Source organism: Rhinoraja longicauda, unplaced genomic scaffold, assembly GCF_053455715.1.
Source record: "Rhinoraja longicauda isolate Sanriku21f unplaced genomic scaffold, sRhiLon1.1 Scf000094, whole genome shotgun sequence".
Classification (NCBI taxonomy): Eukaryota; Metazoa; Chordata; class Chondrichthyes; order Rajiformes; family Arhynchobatidae; genus Rhinoraja; species Rhinoraja longicauda.
The window spans coordinates 92,382-107,728 of NW_027601312.1; the positions used below are offsets into that span (position 1 = coordinate 92,382).

General features: G+C 45.7%; 1 protein-coding gene across 5 annotated transcripts in view; it reads right to left on the reverse strand.

The window, feature by feature from the left end:
* Nucleotides 1–179: 179 nt before the first annotated feature.
* The window catches only part of LOC144589981 (transmembrane protein 39B-like), a 56,416-nt gene continuing 41,248 nt past the window's right edge, over nucleotides 180–15,347 (reverse strand). For all 5 annotated transcript variants that reach the window (XM_078394895.1, XM_078394893.1, XM_078394892.1 and 2 more), the window contains 2 exons: nucleotides 14,635–14,755; nucleotides 180–456 (listed from right to left, as the gene is read on the reverse strand). In XM_078394895.1, the coding sequence (XP_078251021.1) occupies nucleotides 220–456; nucleotides 14,635–14,755 (358 nt within the window). In that variant the 3' untranslated portion in view covers nucleotides 180–219. The remainder of the gene's footprint in view (nucleotides 457–14,634; nucleotides 14,756–15,347) is intronic.

Here is a 15,347-nt window from a genome sequence, read left to right on the forward strand (position 1 = left end):
TTAAATGGTCAATGTTAGGATGAGGAGATCAGCAGAGTTTATTGACAAGCAGAGCAAGCTTAATTATCTTTTTCAGAAAGTCATCAAGCACAAAAGATCAAAGAATAATGGCTGTTTGACATACAAAAATATTTTAATGCAAGTTACACGAAAAGAACTGTAACAAAAAATACAAAGCTTGATCGTTTTAATAGACATTGTGGGTAAGGGGCAACATATCTAGTTTACTTTACTCTCCGAATTTCCATTTGCAGAATATGAATATGCTTTGCCCAGAACGATTCTGTCTCGGAGTAGTTTAAAGAAGGCATAATAATTGCTGAAGAGAATCAATGCAAGAGATATTGTTTGATGCCACTTTTCAGAACATATTAAGGAGTACAACTGATAGAGGATGACGAGTCCTTCTATAATTATAAGAATATTCAGGATCCTCAGTGGTTTATTGAAGAAAAACTGCAGAGAGATAAAATACACCAGAACTTTTACTCAACAGCCACATGTGCAGCAAACTTCAGTCCTGCTACATATTTTTCATTTTTTGAATGAAGGCATCATTTGGTAGCAATGGTGTAAGCAGTAAATTTGCAGCATGCATAACGAACACAGACGAAAATGAGTAGAAATATTACGTCATGATTGATTGATTGAATATTTCATTGTCACATGTGACAAGTCACAGCAAAATTCTTTGCTTGTAAAGTCGCCATATAAAGGGTGTTGACAAAGTTAAAGTATCCCTCACAAGGTCCACCTATGTTCTCCCCCTCCCAGCAGTCCCTCCACGCTGGGTCTCCATGGTTCTTCCCCCTCCCTCCCTCCCTCCCGTGCCTCCATGCTGGGTCTCCATTGTTCTTCCCCCTCCCTCCCTCCATGCTGGGTCCCCATTGTTCTTCCCCCTCCCTCCCTCCCTCCATGCTGGGTCTCCATTGTTCTTCCCCATCCCTCCCTCCACGCTGGGTCTCCATGGTTCTTCCACCTCCCTCCCTACCTCCCTCCCTCCCTCCATGCTGGGTCTCCATTGTTCTTCCCCCTCCCTCCCTCCCTCCCTCCCTCCCTCCACGCTGGGTCTCCATTGTTCTTCCCCCTCCCTCCCTCCCTCCACGCTGGGTCTCCATTGTTCTTCCTCCTCCCTCCCTCCATGCTGGGTCTCCATTGTTCTTCCCCCTCCCTCCCTCCCTCCACGCTGGGTCTCCATTGTTCTTCCCCCTCCCTCCCTCACAGCGGTGCCCCCACACCGGGTCATAAAGAAGTTAAAAATAAAGTGATGACAATAATTTTGGCCTAATTTAAATCGGAACAGAACCATTCTTGTCCAGCTGAGATCCCACAATCACACCTGCTGACCACACATGCCTCCAGCTGGAGATCCATATGCAGTTCTATTCAGCACACTTTTAGGAAAGATGTTATCACAAAATGCTGGAGTAACTCAGCGGGACAGGCAGCATCTCTGGAGAGAAGGAATGGGTGATGTTTCGGGTCGAGACCCTTCTTCAGACTGATGTCCGGGGGGGGGGGGGGGGGGGCGGGACAAATAAAGGATATAAGTGGAGACAGGAAGACAATGGGAAAACTGGGAAGGGGGAGGGGAAGAGAGGGACAGATGAGCTATCTAAAGTTAGAGAAGTCAATGTTCATACCGCTGAGCTGTAAACTGCCCAAGCAAAATAGGAGGTGCTGTTCCTCCAATTTGTGGTGGGCCTCATGACGGTGAAGGAGGCCCATGACAGAAAGGTCAGGCTGGGAGGGGGAGTTGAAGTGCTCAGCCACCGGGAGATCAGGTTGGTTAAGGAAGACTGAACAAAGATGTTGAGCAAAACGATCCTGCGTTTGGTCTCGCTGATGTAGAGAAGTTGATATCTGGAACAGCGGATACAATGAGGTTGGAGGAGGTGCAGGTGAACCTCTGCCTCACCTGGAAAGACTATTTGGGTCCTTGGATAGAGTCGGTAAAGGGACAGGTGTTGCATCAGTCTGTAAAGGTCGGGAAGTTGGAGAGAGGACGACCGTTGGCTGAAAGTAAGTACCTGCTAATAGTGGTAGGAACGGCAGTTTAAAAAGAGCACCAATAGGGCACTGTTAATCAGTCTGTAAAGGTCGGGAAGTTGGAGAGAGGACGACCGTTGGCTGAAAGTAAGTACCTGCTAATAGTGGTAGGAACGGCAGTTTAAAAAGAGCGCCAATAGGGCACTGTTAATCAGTCTGTAAAGGTCGGGAAGTTGGAGAGAGGACCACCGTTGGCTGAAAGTAAGTGAGTGGCAATTACAGTGTAATAAGTCAGTTAGAAGTGAATACGTGGATTGGTTGATCATTTAAGTGAGAAGTCTGGTAAATTGGACAATCAGGCAATTTAATTGGTGATATAAGCAAGACTTGCAAAAGGGTGCAGCCCAGTGAGAAAAGTGCCCAGTGAGAAAAGTGCCCAGTGAGAAAAGTGCCCAGTGAGAAAAGTGCCCAGTGAGAAAAGTGCCCAGTGAGAAAAGTGCCCAGTGAGAAAAGTGCCCAGTGAGAAAAGTGCCCAGTGAGAAAAGTGCCCAGTGAGAAAAGTGCCCAGTGAGAAAAGTGCCCAGTGAGAAAAGTGCCCAGTGAGAAAAGTGCGAGTCTTAGTGCCCAGTGAGAAAAGTGCGAGTCTTAGTGCCCAGTGAGAAAAGTGCGAGTCTTAGTGCCCAGTAAGAAAAGTGCGAGTCTTTGGCTGCGAGTCTTCGGCGAGGAGGCTGAGGTGAGGAGGTTACGATTGTTTTAAGCCTGAACTGTTTATAGACACAAAGTAATGGCGGAAAAGTTGGTGCAGTGTGTTTCCTGCAGGATGTGGGAAGATAGGGAAGTCGCTGGAGCTTCTGGGAGCTACACCTGCAAGAACTGTGTCGAGGTGCAGCTCCTGAATGGACGTGTGGTGGAGTTGGAGAGGCAGTTGGATGACCTCAGGGCCATCCGGGAATGCGAGAGTTTCCTCGACAGGACCTATTGTGAGGCTGTCACGCCAAGGGTTCAGGTCGAGCGAAGGTGGGAGACTGTTTCAGGGGGGAGTGGACGTGGACTACAGGAGACCCCAGTGGCTGTGCCTATTGCAAATAGGTATACCCTCTTGGGAACTGTCGGGGCAGAAGACGTTTCCAGTCCGAGTGGCGGACCTGTTGGCAAGGATACTCGACAGGGGAGACCGAAGTCAGGAAGAGCCGTAGTGGTGGGTGACTCCATCGTCCGAGGGACGGACAGAAGATTCTGTGGCAGGAGGGACTTGAGGATGCCTCCCTGGTGCCAGGGTTCAGCACATCACGGACCGGCTTCAGAAAATCCTAGTGAGGGAAGGCGAACAACCTGAAGTCGTTGTGCACGTGGGCACGAATGACGTCGGGCGGAAGAGGAAGGAGGTGCTACAGCGGGAGTTTAGAGTTAGGAAAAAGACTGAGAAGTAGGACGTCGAAGGTGGTTATCTCTGGACTGCTACCGGTACCTCGTGCTGGTGAGGCCAGGAACAGAGAGATAGAGGGTATGAATTTATGGCTGAGGGGCTGGTGCAGAGAGCAGGGATTTAGATTTCTGGACCACTGGGATCTCTTCTGGGCTAGGGGTGACTTGTACAAAAGGGACGGGTTACATCTTAACAGCAGGGGGACAAACATTCTGGCAGGCAGGTTTGCTAGTGCGACACCTGTGGCTTTAAACTAAGTAGTGCGGGGGAGCGGTTAACAAATTGTGAATATGAAGATGAGGTTAAAGGGAATACAGGAGATATTGCAGAAGACTCTCGGAAGAATGGGAACAGAAGTTCTAGAGGGGAAAAGAGATTAAGGGCAGGGCCATTTGTGACCGATGTGAGAGGGGAGGTAAATACAGAAGTTAAAGTGTTGTACTTAAATGCGCGTAGTATAAAAAATAAAGTGGATGAGCTTGAGGCTCAGTTAGTCATGGGCAAGTATGATGTTGTAGGGATCACTGAGACATGGCTACAAGAGGACCAGGGCTGGGAACTGAATATTCAGGGGTACACAACATATAGAAAAGACAGACAGGTGGGCAGAGGGGGTGGGGTTGCTCTGCTGGTACGGAATGATATTCATTCCCTTGCAAGGGGTGACATAGAATCAGGAGATGTTGAATCAGTATGGATAGAAATGAGGAATTGTAAGGGTAAAAAGACCCTAATGGGAGTTATCTATAGGCCCCCAAACAGTAGCCTCGACATAGGGTGCAAGTTGAATCAGGAGATAAAATTGGCGTGTCACAAATGTAATGCTACGGTGGTTATGGGAGATTTCAACATGCAGGTAGACTGGGAAAATCAGGTTGGAAATGGACCCCAGGAAAGAGAGTTTGTAGAGTGCCTTCGAGATGGATTCTTAGAACAGCTTGTACTGGAGCCTACCAGGGAGAAGGCAATTCTGGATTTAGTGTTGTGTAATGATCCTGATCTGATAAGGGGACTAGAGGTAAAAGAGCCATTAGGAGGCAGTGATCACAACATGATAAGTTTTACTCTGCAAATGGAAAGGCAGAAGGGAAAATCGGAAGTGTCAGTATTACAGTATAGCAAAGGGGATTACAGAGGCATGAGGCAGGAGCTGGCCAAAATTGACTGGAAGGAGGCCCTAGCAGGGAAGACGGTAGAACAGCAATGGCAGGTATTCCTGGGAATAATGCAGAGGTTGCAGGATCAATTTATCCCAAAGAGGCGGAAAGACTCTAAGGGGAGTAAGAGACACCTGTGGCTGACAAGGGAAGTCAAGGACAGCATAAAAATTAAGGAGAGGAAGTATAACATAGCAAAGAAGAGTGGGAAGACAGAGGATTGGGACTCTTTTAAAGTTAACTAAAGTTAACTAAAAAGGCAATACGGGGAGAGAAGATGAGGTACGAGGGTAAACTAGCCAATAATATAAAGGAGGATAGCAAAAGCTTTTTTAGGTACGTGAAGAGGGAAAAAATAGTCAAGGCAAATGTGGGTCCCTTGAAGACAGAAGCAGGGGAATTTATTATGGGGAACAAAGAAATGGCAGACGAGTTAAACCGTTACTTTGGATCTGTCTTCCCTGAGGAAGATACACACAATCTCCCAAATGTTCTACGGGCCGGAGAACCTAGGGTGATGGAGGAACTGAAGGAAATCCACATTAGGCAGGAAATGGTTTTGGGTAGACTGATGGGACTGAAGGCTGATAAATCCCCAGGGCCTGATGGTCTGCATCCCAGGGTACTTAAGGAGGTGGCTCTAGAAATAGTGGAAGCATTGGAGATCATTTTTCAATGTTCTATAGATTCAGGATCAGTTCCTGTGGATTGGAGGATAGCAAATGTTATCCCACTTTTTAAGAAAGGAGGGAGAGAGAAAACGGGTAATTATAGACCAGTTAGTCTGACATCAGTGGTGGGGAAGATGCTGGAGTCAATTATAAAAGACGAAATTGCTGAGCATTTGGATAGCAGTAACAGGATCATTCCGAGTCAGCATGGATTTACGAAGGGGAAATCATGCTTGACAAATCTACTGGAATTTTTTGAGGATGTAACTAGGAAAATTGACAGGGGAGAGTCAGTGGATGTGGTGTACCTCGACTTTCAGAAAGCCTTCGACAAGGTCCCACATAGGAGATTAGTGGGCAAAATTAGAGCACATGGTATTGGGGGTAGGGTACTGACATGGATAGAAAATTGGTTGACAGACAGAAAGCAAAGAGTGGGGATAAATGGGTCCCTTTCGGAATGGCAGGCAGTGACCAGTGGGGTACCGCAAGGTTCGGTGCTGGGACCCCAGCTATTTACGATATACATTAATGACTTAGATGAAGGGATTAAAAGTACCATTAGCAAATTTGCAGATGATACTAAGCTGGGGGGTAGTGTGAATTGTGAGGAAGATGCAATAAGGCTGCAGGGTGACTTGGACAGGTTGTGTGAGTGGGCGGATACATGGCAGATGCAGTTTAATGTAGATAAGTGTGAGGTTATTCACTTTGGAAGTAAGAATAGAAAGGCAGATTATTATCTGAATGGTGTCAAGTTAGGAAGAGGGGATGTTCAACGAGATCTGGGTGTCCTAGTGCATCAGTCACTGAAAGGAAGCATGCAGGTACAGCAGGCAGTGAAGAAAGCCAATGGAATGTTGGCCTTCATAACAAGAGGAGTTGAGTATAGGAGCAAAGAGGTCCTTCTACAGTTGTACCGGGCCCTGGTGAGACCGCACCTGGAGTACTGTGTGCTGTTTTGGTCTCCAAATTTGAGGAAGGATATTCTTGCTATTGAGGGCGTGCAGCGTAGGTTCACTAGGTTAATTCCCGGAATGGCGGGACTGTCGTATGTTGAAAGGCTGGAGCAATTAGGCTTGTATACACTGGAATTTAGAAGGATGAGGGGGGATCTTATTGAAACATATAAGATAATTAGGGGATTGGACACATTAGAGGCAGGAAACATGTTCCCAATGTTGGGGGAGTCCAGAACAAGGGGCCACAGTTTAAGAATAAGGGGTAGGCCATTTAGAACGGAGATGAGGAAGAACTTTTTCAGTCAGAGTGGTGAAGGTGTGGAATTCTCTGCCTCAGAAGGCAGTGGAGGCCAGTTCGTTGGATGCTTTCAAGAGAGAGCTGGATAGAGCTCTTAAGGATAGCGGAGTGAGGGGGTATGGGGAGAAGGCAGGAACGGGGTACTGATTGAGAGTGATCAGCCATGATCGCATTGAATGGCGGTGCTGGCTCGAAGGGCTGAATGGCCTACTCCTGCACCTATTGTCTATTATCTCCTGCGGTTGCAGGGGAAAGTGCCTGGGGAGGGGGTGGTTTGGGTAGGAAAGGATGAGTGGACCAGGGAGTTACGGAGGGAACGGTCTCTGCGGAGAGCAGAAAGGGGAGGAGATGGGAAGATGTGGCCAGTCGTGGGATCCCGTTGGAGGTGACAGAAATGTTGGAGGATAATTTGTTGGATACGCTGGCTGATGGGGTGGAAGGTGAGGACAAGGGGGACTCTATCCTTGTTACGAATGGGGGGAGGGGGAGCAAGAGCGGAGCTGCGGGATATAGAGGAGGCCCTAGTGAGAGCCTCATCTATAATGGAAGAGGGGAAGCCCCGTTTCCTGAAGAATGAGGACATCTCTGATGCCCTAGTGTGAAACACCTCATCCTGGGCTCAGATGAAGCATAGACGGAGGAATTGGGAGTAGGGGATAGACCTTTTGCAGGAGACAGGGTGGGAAGAAGTGTAATCCAGATAGCTGTGGGAGTCAGTAGGTTTGTAGTAGATGTCGGTCACTAGTCTGTCTCCTGTGATGGAGATGGTGAGATTCAGAAACGGGAGGGAGATGTCGGAGATGGTCCAAGTATATTTAAGAGCAGGATGGAAATTGGTGGTGAAATGTATGAAGTCAGTGAGTTCTGCATGGGTACAAGAGGTAGCACCAATGCAGTCGTCAATGTAGCGGACGTAGAGTTCTGGGATGGGGCCAGTGTATGTCTGGAACAGGGATTGTTCGACGTACCCGACAAAGAGGCAGGCTTAGCTAGGGCCCATGCGAGTGCCCATAGCTACGCCTCGGGCATGGAGGTAGTGGGAGGAGTCGAAGGAGAAGTTGTTGAGGATAAAAACCAGCTCTGCTAGGTGGAGAACTGTTAGTAGATGGGGATTGGCTGGTTCTACGGTCGAGAAAGAAACGGAGAGCTTCAAGACCATCCTTGTGGTGGATAGAAGTGTAGAGTGACTGGACATCCATGGTAAAGATGAAGGAGTGGGGGCCTGGAAACCGGAAGTTATTGAGGAGACGGAGAGCATGTGAGGTGTCTTGGACATAGGTGGGGAGGGATTTGACCAGGGGGGATAGGATGGAGCTCGAGGCAGGTGGAGATTAATTTGGTGGGACATGAACAGGCAGAAACAATGGGTCTCCAGGACAATTCTGTTGTGGATTTTAGGGAGAAGGTAAAATCAGGCCATGCGGGGCTGGGGAACGATAAGGTTGGAGGCATTAGAGGGCAGAGCTCCGGAATTGGTGAACTCAGTGATGGTGTTAGTGATTAAGGTCTGGTGCTCATCGGTGGGGTTATGTGAGGAGATTCACCAGCATGGTGTCTGGGATGGAACATTTCAGGTACAAGGAGAAAATGGAGAGACTGGATCAGTTTTCCCTTGAGGAGATTCAGGGGGAATATGATTGAGTAATACAAAATCATCAGAGGTGTAACTAAGGTAGAATGCAAGGCATTTCCCCCATATCAGGGATAGATAAAATCACACGACATATGGTTAGCATAAGGGGCAAGAGATTTGTAGTGTATCTGTGGAGGATCTTTTTCACCCAGAGTGGCGAGTACCAGAAATACCCTGAAAAACTGAAGGATGCAGAGTGGCTGACAGTATTTAATAGTTACAGAGTCATATAGCGTGGAAGCAGCCCAACTGACCCATGCTGACCATCTTGCCCACCAACAACTATTTCCACCTACTATATCCCTCCAAACCTTTCCTATCCATGTACCTGTCCAAAAGTTTCTTAAACATTGTGATAGTACCTGCCTTAACCACCACCGCTGGCAGCTCATTCCATATAATAATCATCTTTGTACAAAAAAAGTTGCCTCTCATGTTCCTATTAAATCTTTCCCTCCTCACCTTAAACCCATGTCCTCTGGTTCTTGATTTTTATTTCCCGTTTGTAAAATTATTGAAAAAGCTATTATTCAACAGCTTGATGTCTTCCAGTCAGGTTTTCGTCCACACCACCGCACTGAGACTGCACTTGTTAAGGTCTCCAATGACATCCACTTAAATGCACAGTGGCAAGATTTCAGTCTTAGTATTACTGGATCTCAGTGCTGCATTTGACAAGGTCGACCGCACCATATTACTAGACCGATTGGAAAACTGGGTTGGCCTTTCTGGCACAGTACTAAACTGGTTTGAAACCTACTTAAAGAACAGGGACTATTTTGTGTATACAGGTAATTACACATCAGAGCGGACAAATATGACAATGCGGAGTTCCCCAGGGCTCCATTCTGGGGCCACTTCTGTTTAACATCTACATACTTCCACTGACTCGGATTATGGAAAACAACAAAATTAGTTACCATAATGAACGACAACACACAAAGTTACATAACAATATCACCAGGGGAGTGTGGTCCATTACAAACACTGAGTCAGTGAACAAATCAACAATTGGATATGCCAAAACGAAACCAAAACTGAGGTCATGTTTTTGGAGCCAAAGAGGAACGATTAAAAGTCAGCGCTCAGCTTCAATCGGCAATATTAAAAACCACGGACAAAGCCAGAAATCTTGGTGTCGTCATGGACTCAGACCTGAATTTCAACAGCCACATTGAGTCAATTACAAAGTCAGCCGACTATCACCTTAAGAATATATCAAGGGTTAAAGGACTTGTGGCTCAGCAGGATTTGGAAAAAACTTGTTCATGCATTTATCTTCAGTAGATTTGACTATTGTAATGCTGTCTTTTCAGATCTCCCTAAAAAAATCAATTAGACAGCTGCAACTGATTCAGAACGCTGCTGCTCGAGTCCTCACTAAGTCCAAGAAAGTGGATCACATCACTCCAGTTCTTGACACTGGCTTCCAGTCTGTCAAATAATTGATTTCAAAATACTACTGTTGAATGAATGAATAAGTTTATTGGCCAAGTATGTGCATATACAAGGAATGTGCCTTGGTGCTCCGCTCACAAATGACAACACAAACACACAGTTAACAATTAAGAATAAAGCATAACACATCAAAACAATAAGGATACAAAATTACAGTCTAAACATGTGGGTGAAAATAAACCAGAGCAAAAAAAGAGACCACAGACTTTAGTTATTGAGTAGAACCACTACTCTTGGAAAAAAAGCTGTTTTTATGTCTGGCTGTGGCTGCTTTGACAGTCCGGAGTCGCCTTCCAGAGGGACGTGCTTCAAAGATTTTATGGCCAGGGTGAGAGGCGGGTCAGAGATGATCTTGCCCGCTCGCTTCCTGGCCCTCAGTGTACAGTTCGTCAATGAGGGGAACGTTGCAGCCAGCAACATACTCAGCTGTGTGAACGATCCGTTGCAGCCTCCGGATGTCGTGCTTGGTGGCTGAGCCAAACCAGACCATGATGGAGAAGGTGAGGACGGACTCAATGATAGCAGTATAGAATTGGACCATCATTGCCTGTGGCAGATTGTGTTTCCTCAGTTGCCGCAGGAAGTACATCCTCTGTTGGGGCTTTTTGACTGTGGAGTCGATGGTGGCCCCCCATTTAAGGTCCCTGGAGATGATGGTTTCAAGGAACTTAAATGACTCAACAGATGTGACTGTGGTGTTGTTGATGGTGAGTGGGGGGAGGGGAGGGGGAGCTCTTCGAAAATCTACAATTAGTTCCACTGTCTTAAGACCATTGAGCTCCAGGTTGTTGCGATGGCACCAGGACGCCAGCTGTGTCACTTCCCGTCTGTCGGCAGATTCCTCCCCATCCTGGATCAGTCCAATCAGGGCTGTGTCATCCGCAAACTTGAGGAGCTTGACAGAGGAGTCTGTGGAGGTGCAGTCGTTGGTGTAGAGAGAGTAAAGGAGAGGGGAGAGTACACAGCCTTACGGTGCTCCTATGCTGAGGGACTGCAGGTCTGAGATGTGCTTTCCCAGCCTCACATGCTGCTTCCTGTCTGTCAGGAAGTTGATGATCCACTGACAGAGGGGTTCAGGCAACAGTCAACTGGGATAGTTTGGAGTGTAGTAGCTCTGGCACAATGGTGTTAAATGCAGAGCTAAAGTCCACAAACAGAATCCTGGCATAGGTCCCCTTGCGGTCTAGGTGCAGGCCTAGGTTAACTGCGTCATCCACCGATCTATTGGCCCTGTATGGAAACTGCAGAGGGTTCAGCAGGGGGTTTGTGATGTTTTTCAGCTGGGCCAGCACAAGTCTTTCAAAGGTCTTCATGGCTACAGAGGTCAGTGCGACAGGCCTGTAGTCATTAAGACCAGTGATCCTTGTCTTTTTGGGTACAGGGACAATAGTGGAGACCTTGAGGCAGGCAGGGACAGTGCAGGTTTGCAGGGACTGGTTGAAAATGTCTGTGTAGATCGGTGCTAGATTTTTCAGCACAGAGCTTGAGGGTAGAGGGCGAAACATTGTCCGGTCCTGGAGATTTCCGGCTTTTCTGTTTCCTGAATAGCCTCTCCACCTCCGCAATTTCTATTGTTGGAGATGAAGAAGTGGCCAGACTGACGTTGGGCAGAGGACGGGGGCCCAGTCTGGAGTCAGGCTGTATGTGCAAATTGGTCTTTGCAAACTGGAGTATGTCTGTGAGTAGGTGTGAATTGCTGCTTGGGGAGGAATGGGTGGGGAAGGATCCAGTCTTTTCAGAACGGTCAGGCTGCGAGTACATGTGAAGTGATGATTGGAGGGGGGGGGGGGGGGGAGGATCCCAGGATTATGTTTCTGTTTCTCGAACCTGCAGTAAAACTCATTCAGGTCGTTGGTCAGCTGATGATTGTCCAAGGAGCGCGGAGGTTTTCCTCTTGTAGCTGATTTCTTGCTAGCCCTTCCAAACTGAAGAAGGGTCATTAGCTGAGAACTTCTTCCTCAGCTTCTCAGAGTACCTTTCCTTGGCAGCTCTGATTCCTCTTCTCAGCTTGTACTTGGCCTGCCTGTAGGTCTGTATCCCCGCTCCTGTAGGCCTCATCTTTTGACTGACAGAGCTGTCTGAGTTCTGCTGTGAACCAGATCCGGGTCTTCGTGGGAATGCAACTGTCCTCGCAAAAGCTGACATTTGATGTCACAGTGTCTATGTACTCCGAGGCTTGTGGTTGCTTCCCTGAACACATTCCAATCAGTGCAGTCAAAGCAGGACTTAGTTTTTCAATGCCCTCGCTTGACCCCCTTTTTGTTGTTTTGACCACAGGTTTAGCAGATTTTAGTTTCTGCCTGTAGGTAAGAATAAGGTGAACTAAACAATGATCGGAGAGACCCAGAATTGCCCGAGGAACAGAGCAATATGCGTGCTTGATTGAAAAGTAGCAGTGATCAGGTGTCCTCTCCCCTCTGGTGGGGCAGGTAACATGAAGTCTGTACTTTTGGAGCTCACGACTGAGGTTGGCCTTGTTAAAGTCCCCCAAAACAATGACCATGGAGTCTGGGAAGTCACTCTCTACCCTCAACACCTAGTCAGTGAGTTGCGTCACGTTTGTGCCTAACGTACGCAGGTTTTAGGGGGGGGGCATACTGTTGGTTTATAAAGCACTGAATGGTTTAGGGTCAAAATACATTTCTGATCTGCTGCTATATTATGAACCATCAATACCTCTCAGGTCAACTGGGACAGGTCAGCTTTCTGTCTCCAGAGTCAGAACTAAACATGGAGAAGCAACGTTTGGTTTTTATGCACCACATATACGAGACAAACTCCCAGAAAAATGCAGTCCGCTGCAACTCTCAGTTCTTTTAAATCGAGGCTAAAGACTATTCTGTTTGACGCTGCCTTTTATTAAATCAAATATTTATTCATTTCTTACACTGCACTGTATCTTTTAAATTTGTATTTTATACCTGTCTTATTCCATTTTAACTTGTTTTTATTTTCTATTCTCTTTAATGACTGTTTTTAATTGCATTTAACTGCTCTTTAATGTTTTATGTAAAGCACATTGAATTGCTTTGTTGCTGAATTGTGCTATATAAATAAACTTGCCTTGCCTTGTCTTGATTCCCCTACTCCAAGTAAAAGACTGTGCATTTACCCTATCTAATCCTCTCATGATCTTACACACCTCCCAGACCCTCATCCTACAGCGTTCCAAATAACAAAGCCCTAGCCTGTTAAACCTCTCCCTATCGTTCAGGCCGCCCGAGTCCTGGCAACACCATCGTAAATCTTCTCTGCACCCTTTCCAGCTTAACAACATCTTCCCTATAACAGGGTGACCAAAACTGAACACAACTCTAAATGTGGCCTCAGTGTCCTGTACAATTGTAGCATGACCTCCCAACCTCTATACTCAGTACTCTGACTGATGAAGGCCAATGTGCCAAAAACCCTTGTGACCACCTGTGACGCTACTTTCAAGGAACTATGTACCAGCACTCCAAGATCCTTTTGCTCCATAACACTCCCCAAAGCTGCAACATTCACTGTGTAGGGTCCTGCCCTGGTTACACATCCCAAAATGCAACACCTCACATTTCTCTTTATTAAATTTCATCAACCATTCCTCAGCTCACCTGTCCAACCGATCATGATCTGTTGCATTTTTCACAACAATCTTCGCTACCACCCACTTACTTCAGTGTCATCTGCAAAATTACTAGTCATGCTTTGTAAGTTCTCATCCAAATCATTGATACAGATGACTAACAGAAATGGTCTTGGCATGAAACCTGAATCAGTAGTCAGTCATTAGTCACAGGCCTAACCCTAACTTCCACCATCACCCTCTGTTTCCTTCCAGTAAGCCAATTTTCCAGATAAGACAACTGCCTCCGTATAGAAGGCCATGGGCCAACTCTGGATGTGGCGGGTGACCACTGGTTGGTGTGGATATGGTGGACCTAATGGCCAATTTCCATGCTCCATCAGTTGGATGTGGTTTTACCTCAGTCTTGGTTCTTGGTCCTCCAAAATATTCTAAATGGAATTTAAACTGGAGGTGGCGGAGTATGGACTTAGCAAGAAGGGCTTCTTGGAGAAGAGCTGCCTTAAGTTTAGTTGCGTCTGGTTGAGTAACTATAGTAGGGTGAAGACTATTCCACGCTTTAATTGTGCGAGGGAAGAATGAATTGCTATACACATCTGTCTTGATAGCTGGTTCTACTTAATAACCAAAGTCTGTAGTTTATTTTTTGCTCTGGTTTATTTTTCACCCACATGTTTACCGTAATGTTGTATCCTTATTATTTTGATGTGTTTATGCTTTATTCTTAATTGTTAACTGTGTTTGTGTTGTCATTTGTGAGCGGAGCACCAAGGCACATTCCTTGTATATGCATAGCATATACTTGGCCAATAAACTCATTCATTCACTACAAGAACATTTAAAAGACATTTGGTCAGGTACATGGACAGGAAAGGACATGGAGTGTTGTGGGCCAAATTTAGGCAGGTTGACTAGTGGAGTGTTAGCAGTTTGGTCACCATGGGCAAGTTTCCGTACTGTATGACCATGACTTCTTGTAATTTAATTTAAATCAGATAAATAAACTGCTGTATTTTGGCACAGTTAACCAGGATAGGACTTATGTATAGGACCCAAAGAAGTGTTGTAAACCAAAGACCAAGGGCTGCAGGCACACAATTCCATGAAGTTGGCATCAAAGGCAAATAGGGTTGTGAAAAAGGCTATTGGTCACTTGCCTTCATTGGTATTGTATTGATTACAGGATAGAATGTCATAGAAGCTGGAACAACATTTTACAGATAGTTGGACTGGTACATGGATAGGAAAGGCTTGGAGGAATGTGGGCCAGGTGCAGGTAAAAGGGACAAGTTTGGTTAGGCAACTGCGTCAGCCTGGATAAGTTGGGCCAAAGGGCCTGATTCTGTGCTTTGTGACAAAGAACATTTCACATTTAAAATAAATACAAAGTAGGGAATTCTTAAAATCAAATGATTACAAATATAGTTGTTATAATAAAAATAGAAAATTCTCTTAAGATGCTAAGCCATACTTACATAAAATCTGAAGTGTGAAACGTCGGAAGGAATTGCCACGTTGTAATTTCCCATAGCTTTGTATACATTCTTATTATGTTTTACTAATACTCCCTGTGGCCACATATACTCTTCTGACCAGCTAGAAGTATGGAACAAATAAAAGCAATCAATATATATTCAAAGTAAAAAATAACCAGCTTCTATTAGTCACTATTCCAAACTTAAAGCCATATTATATATATATATATATAAATAAAATATACGCCAGTAATCTAGGAACTCTGCCCAAAAATATTCAATTCCTGAACTGCAAGGTGGTCTTAATTCCTCAATGCATTCCTCCAAATTTCATGCAATACAACTTTCTTTGGGGTTGAGGGGAAAAAATAGATCAGCCATGATTGATTAACAGAGTAGACCTGATAGGCCGAATGGCCTTATTCTGCTCCTAGAACGTATGAACTTTGCTGAAATTTCAAAGGATACATTCATAACGATTTTTAAAATAATTTTTATCCTACATTACAAGAACACAGTCATTTTGTTTGGAAATAATCTTTAACTCTGTTTAAAGTAGACTGGACGGTAATGTGTTAATGGTTTTAGCATGACACTACATACTCAGATAAACAATACAAATCTGAATAAAAGACAAAAAGGTACGAACCTCATCAATACTTCAACCAAAAATTTGGTAAAAGCAAGGAATGTAGTGCTTGAGATTTTAAAAG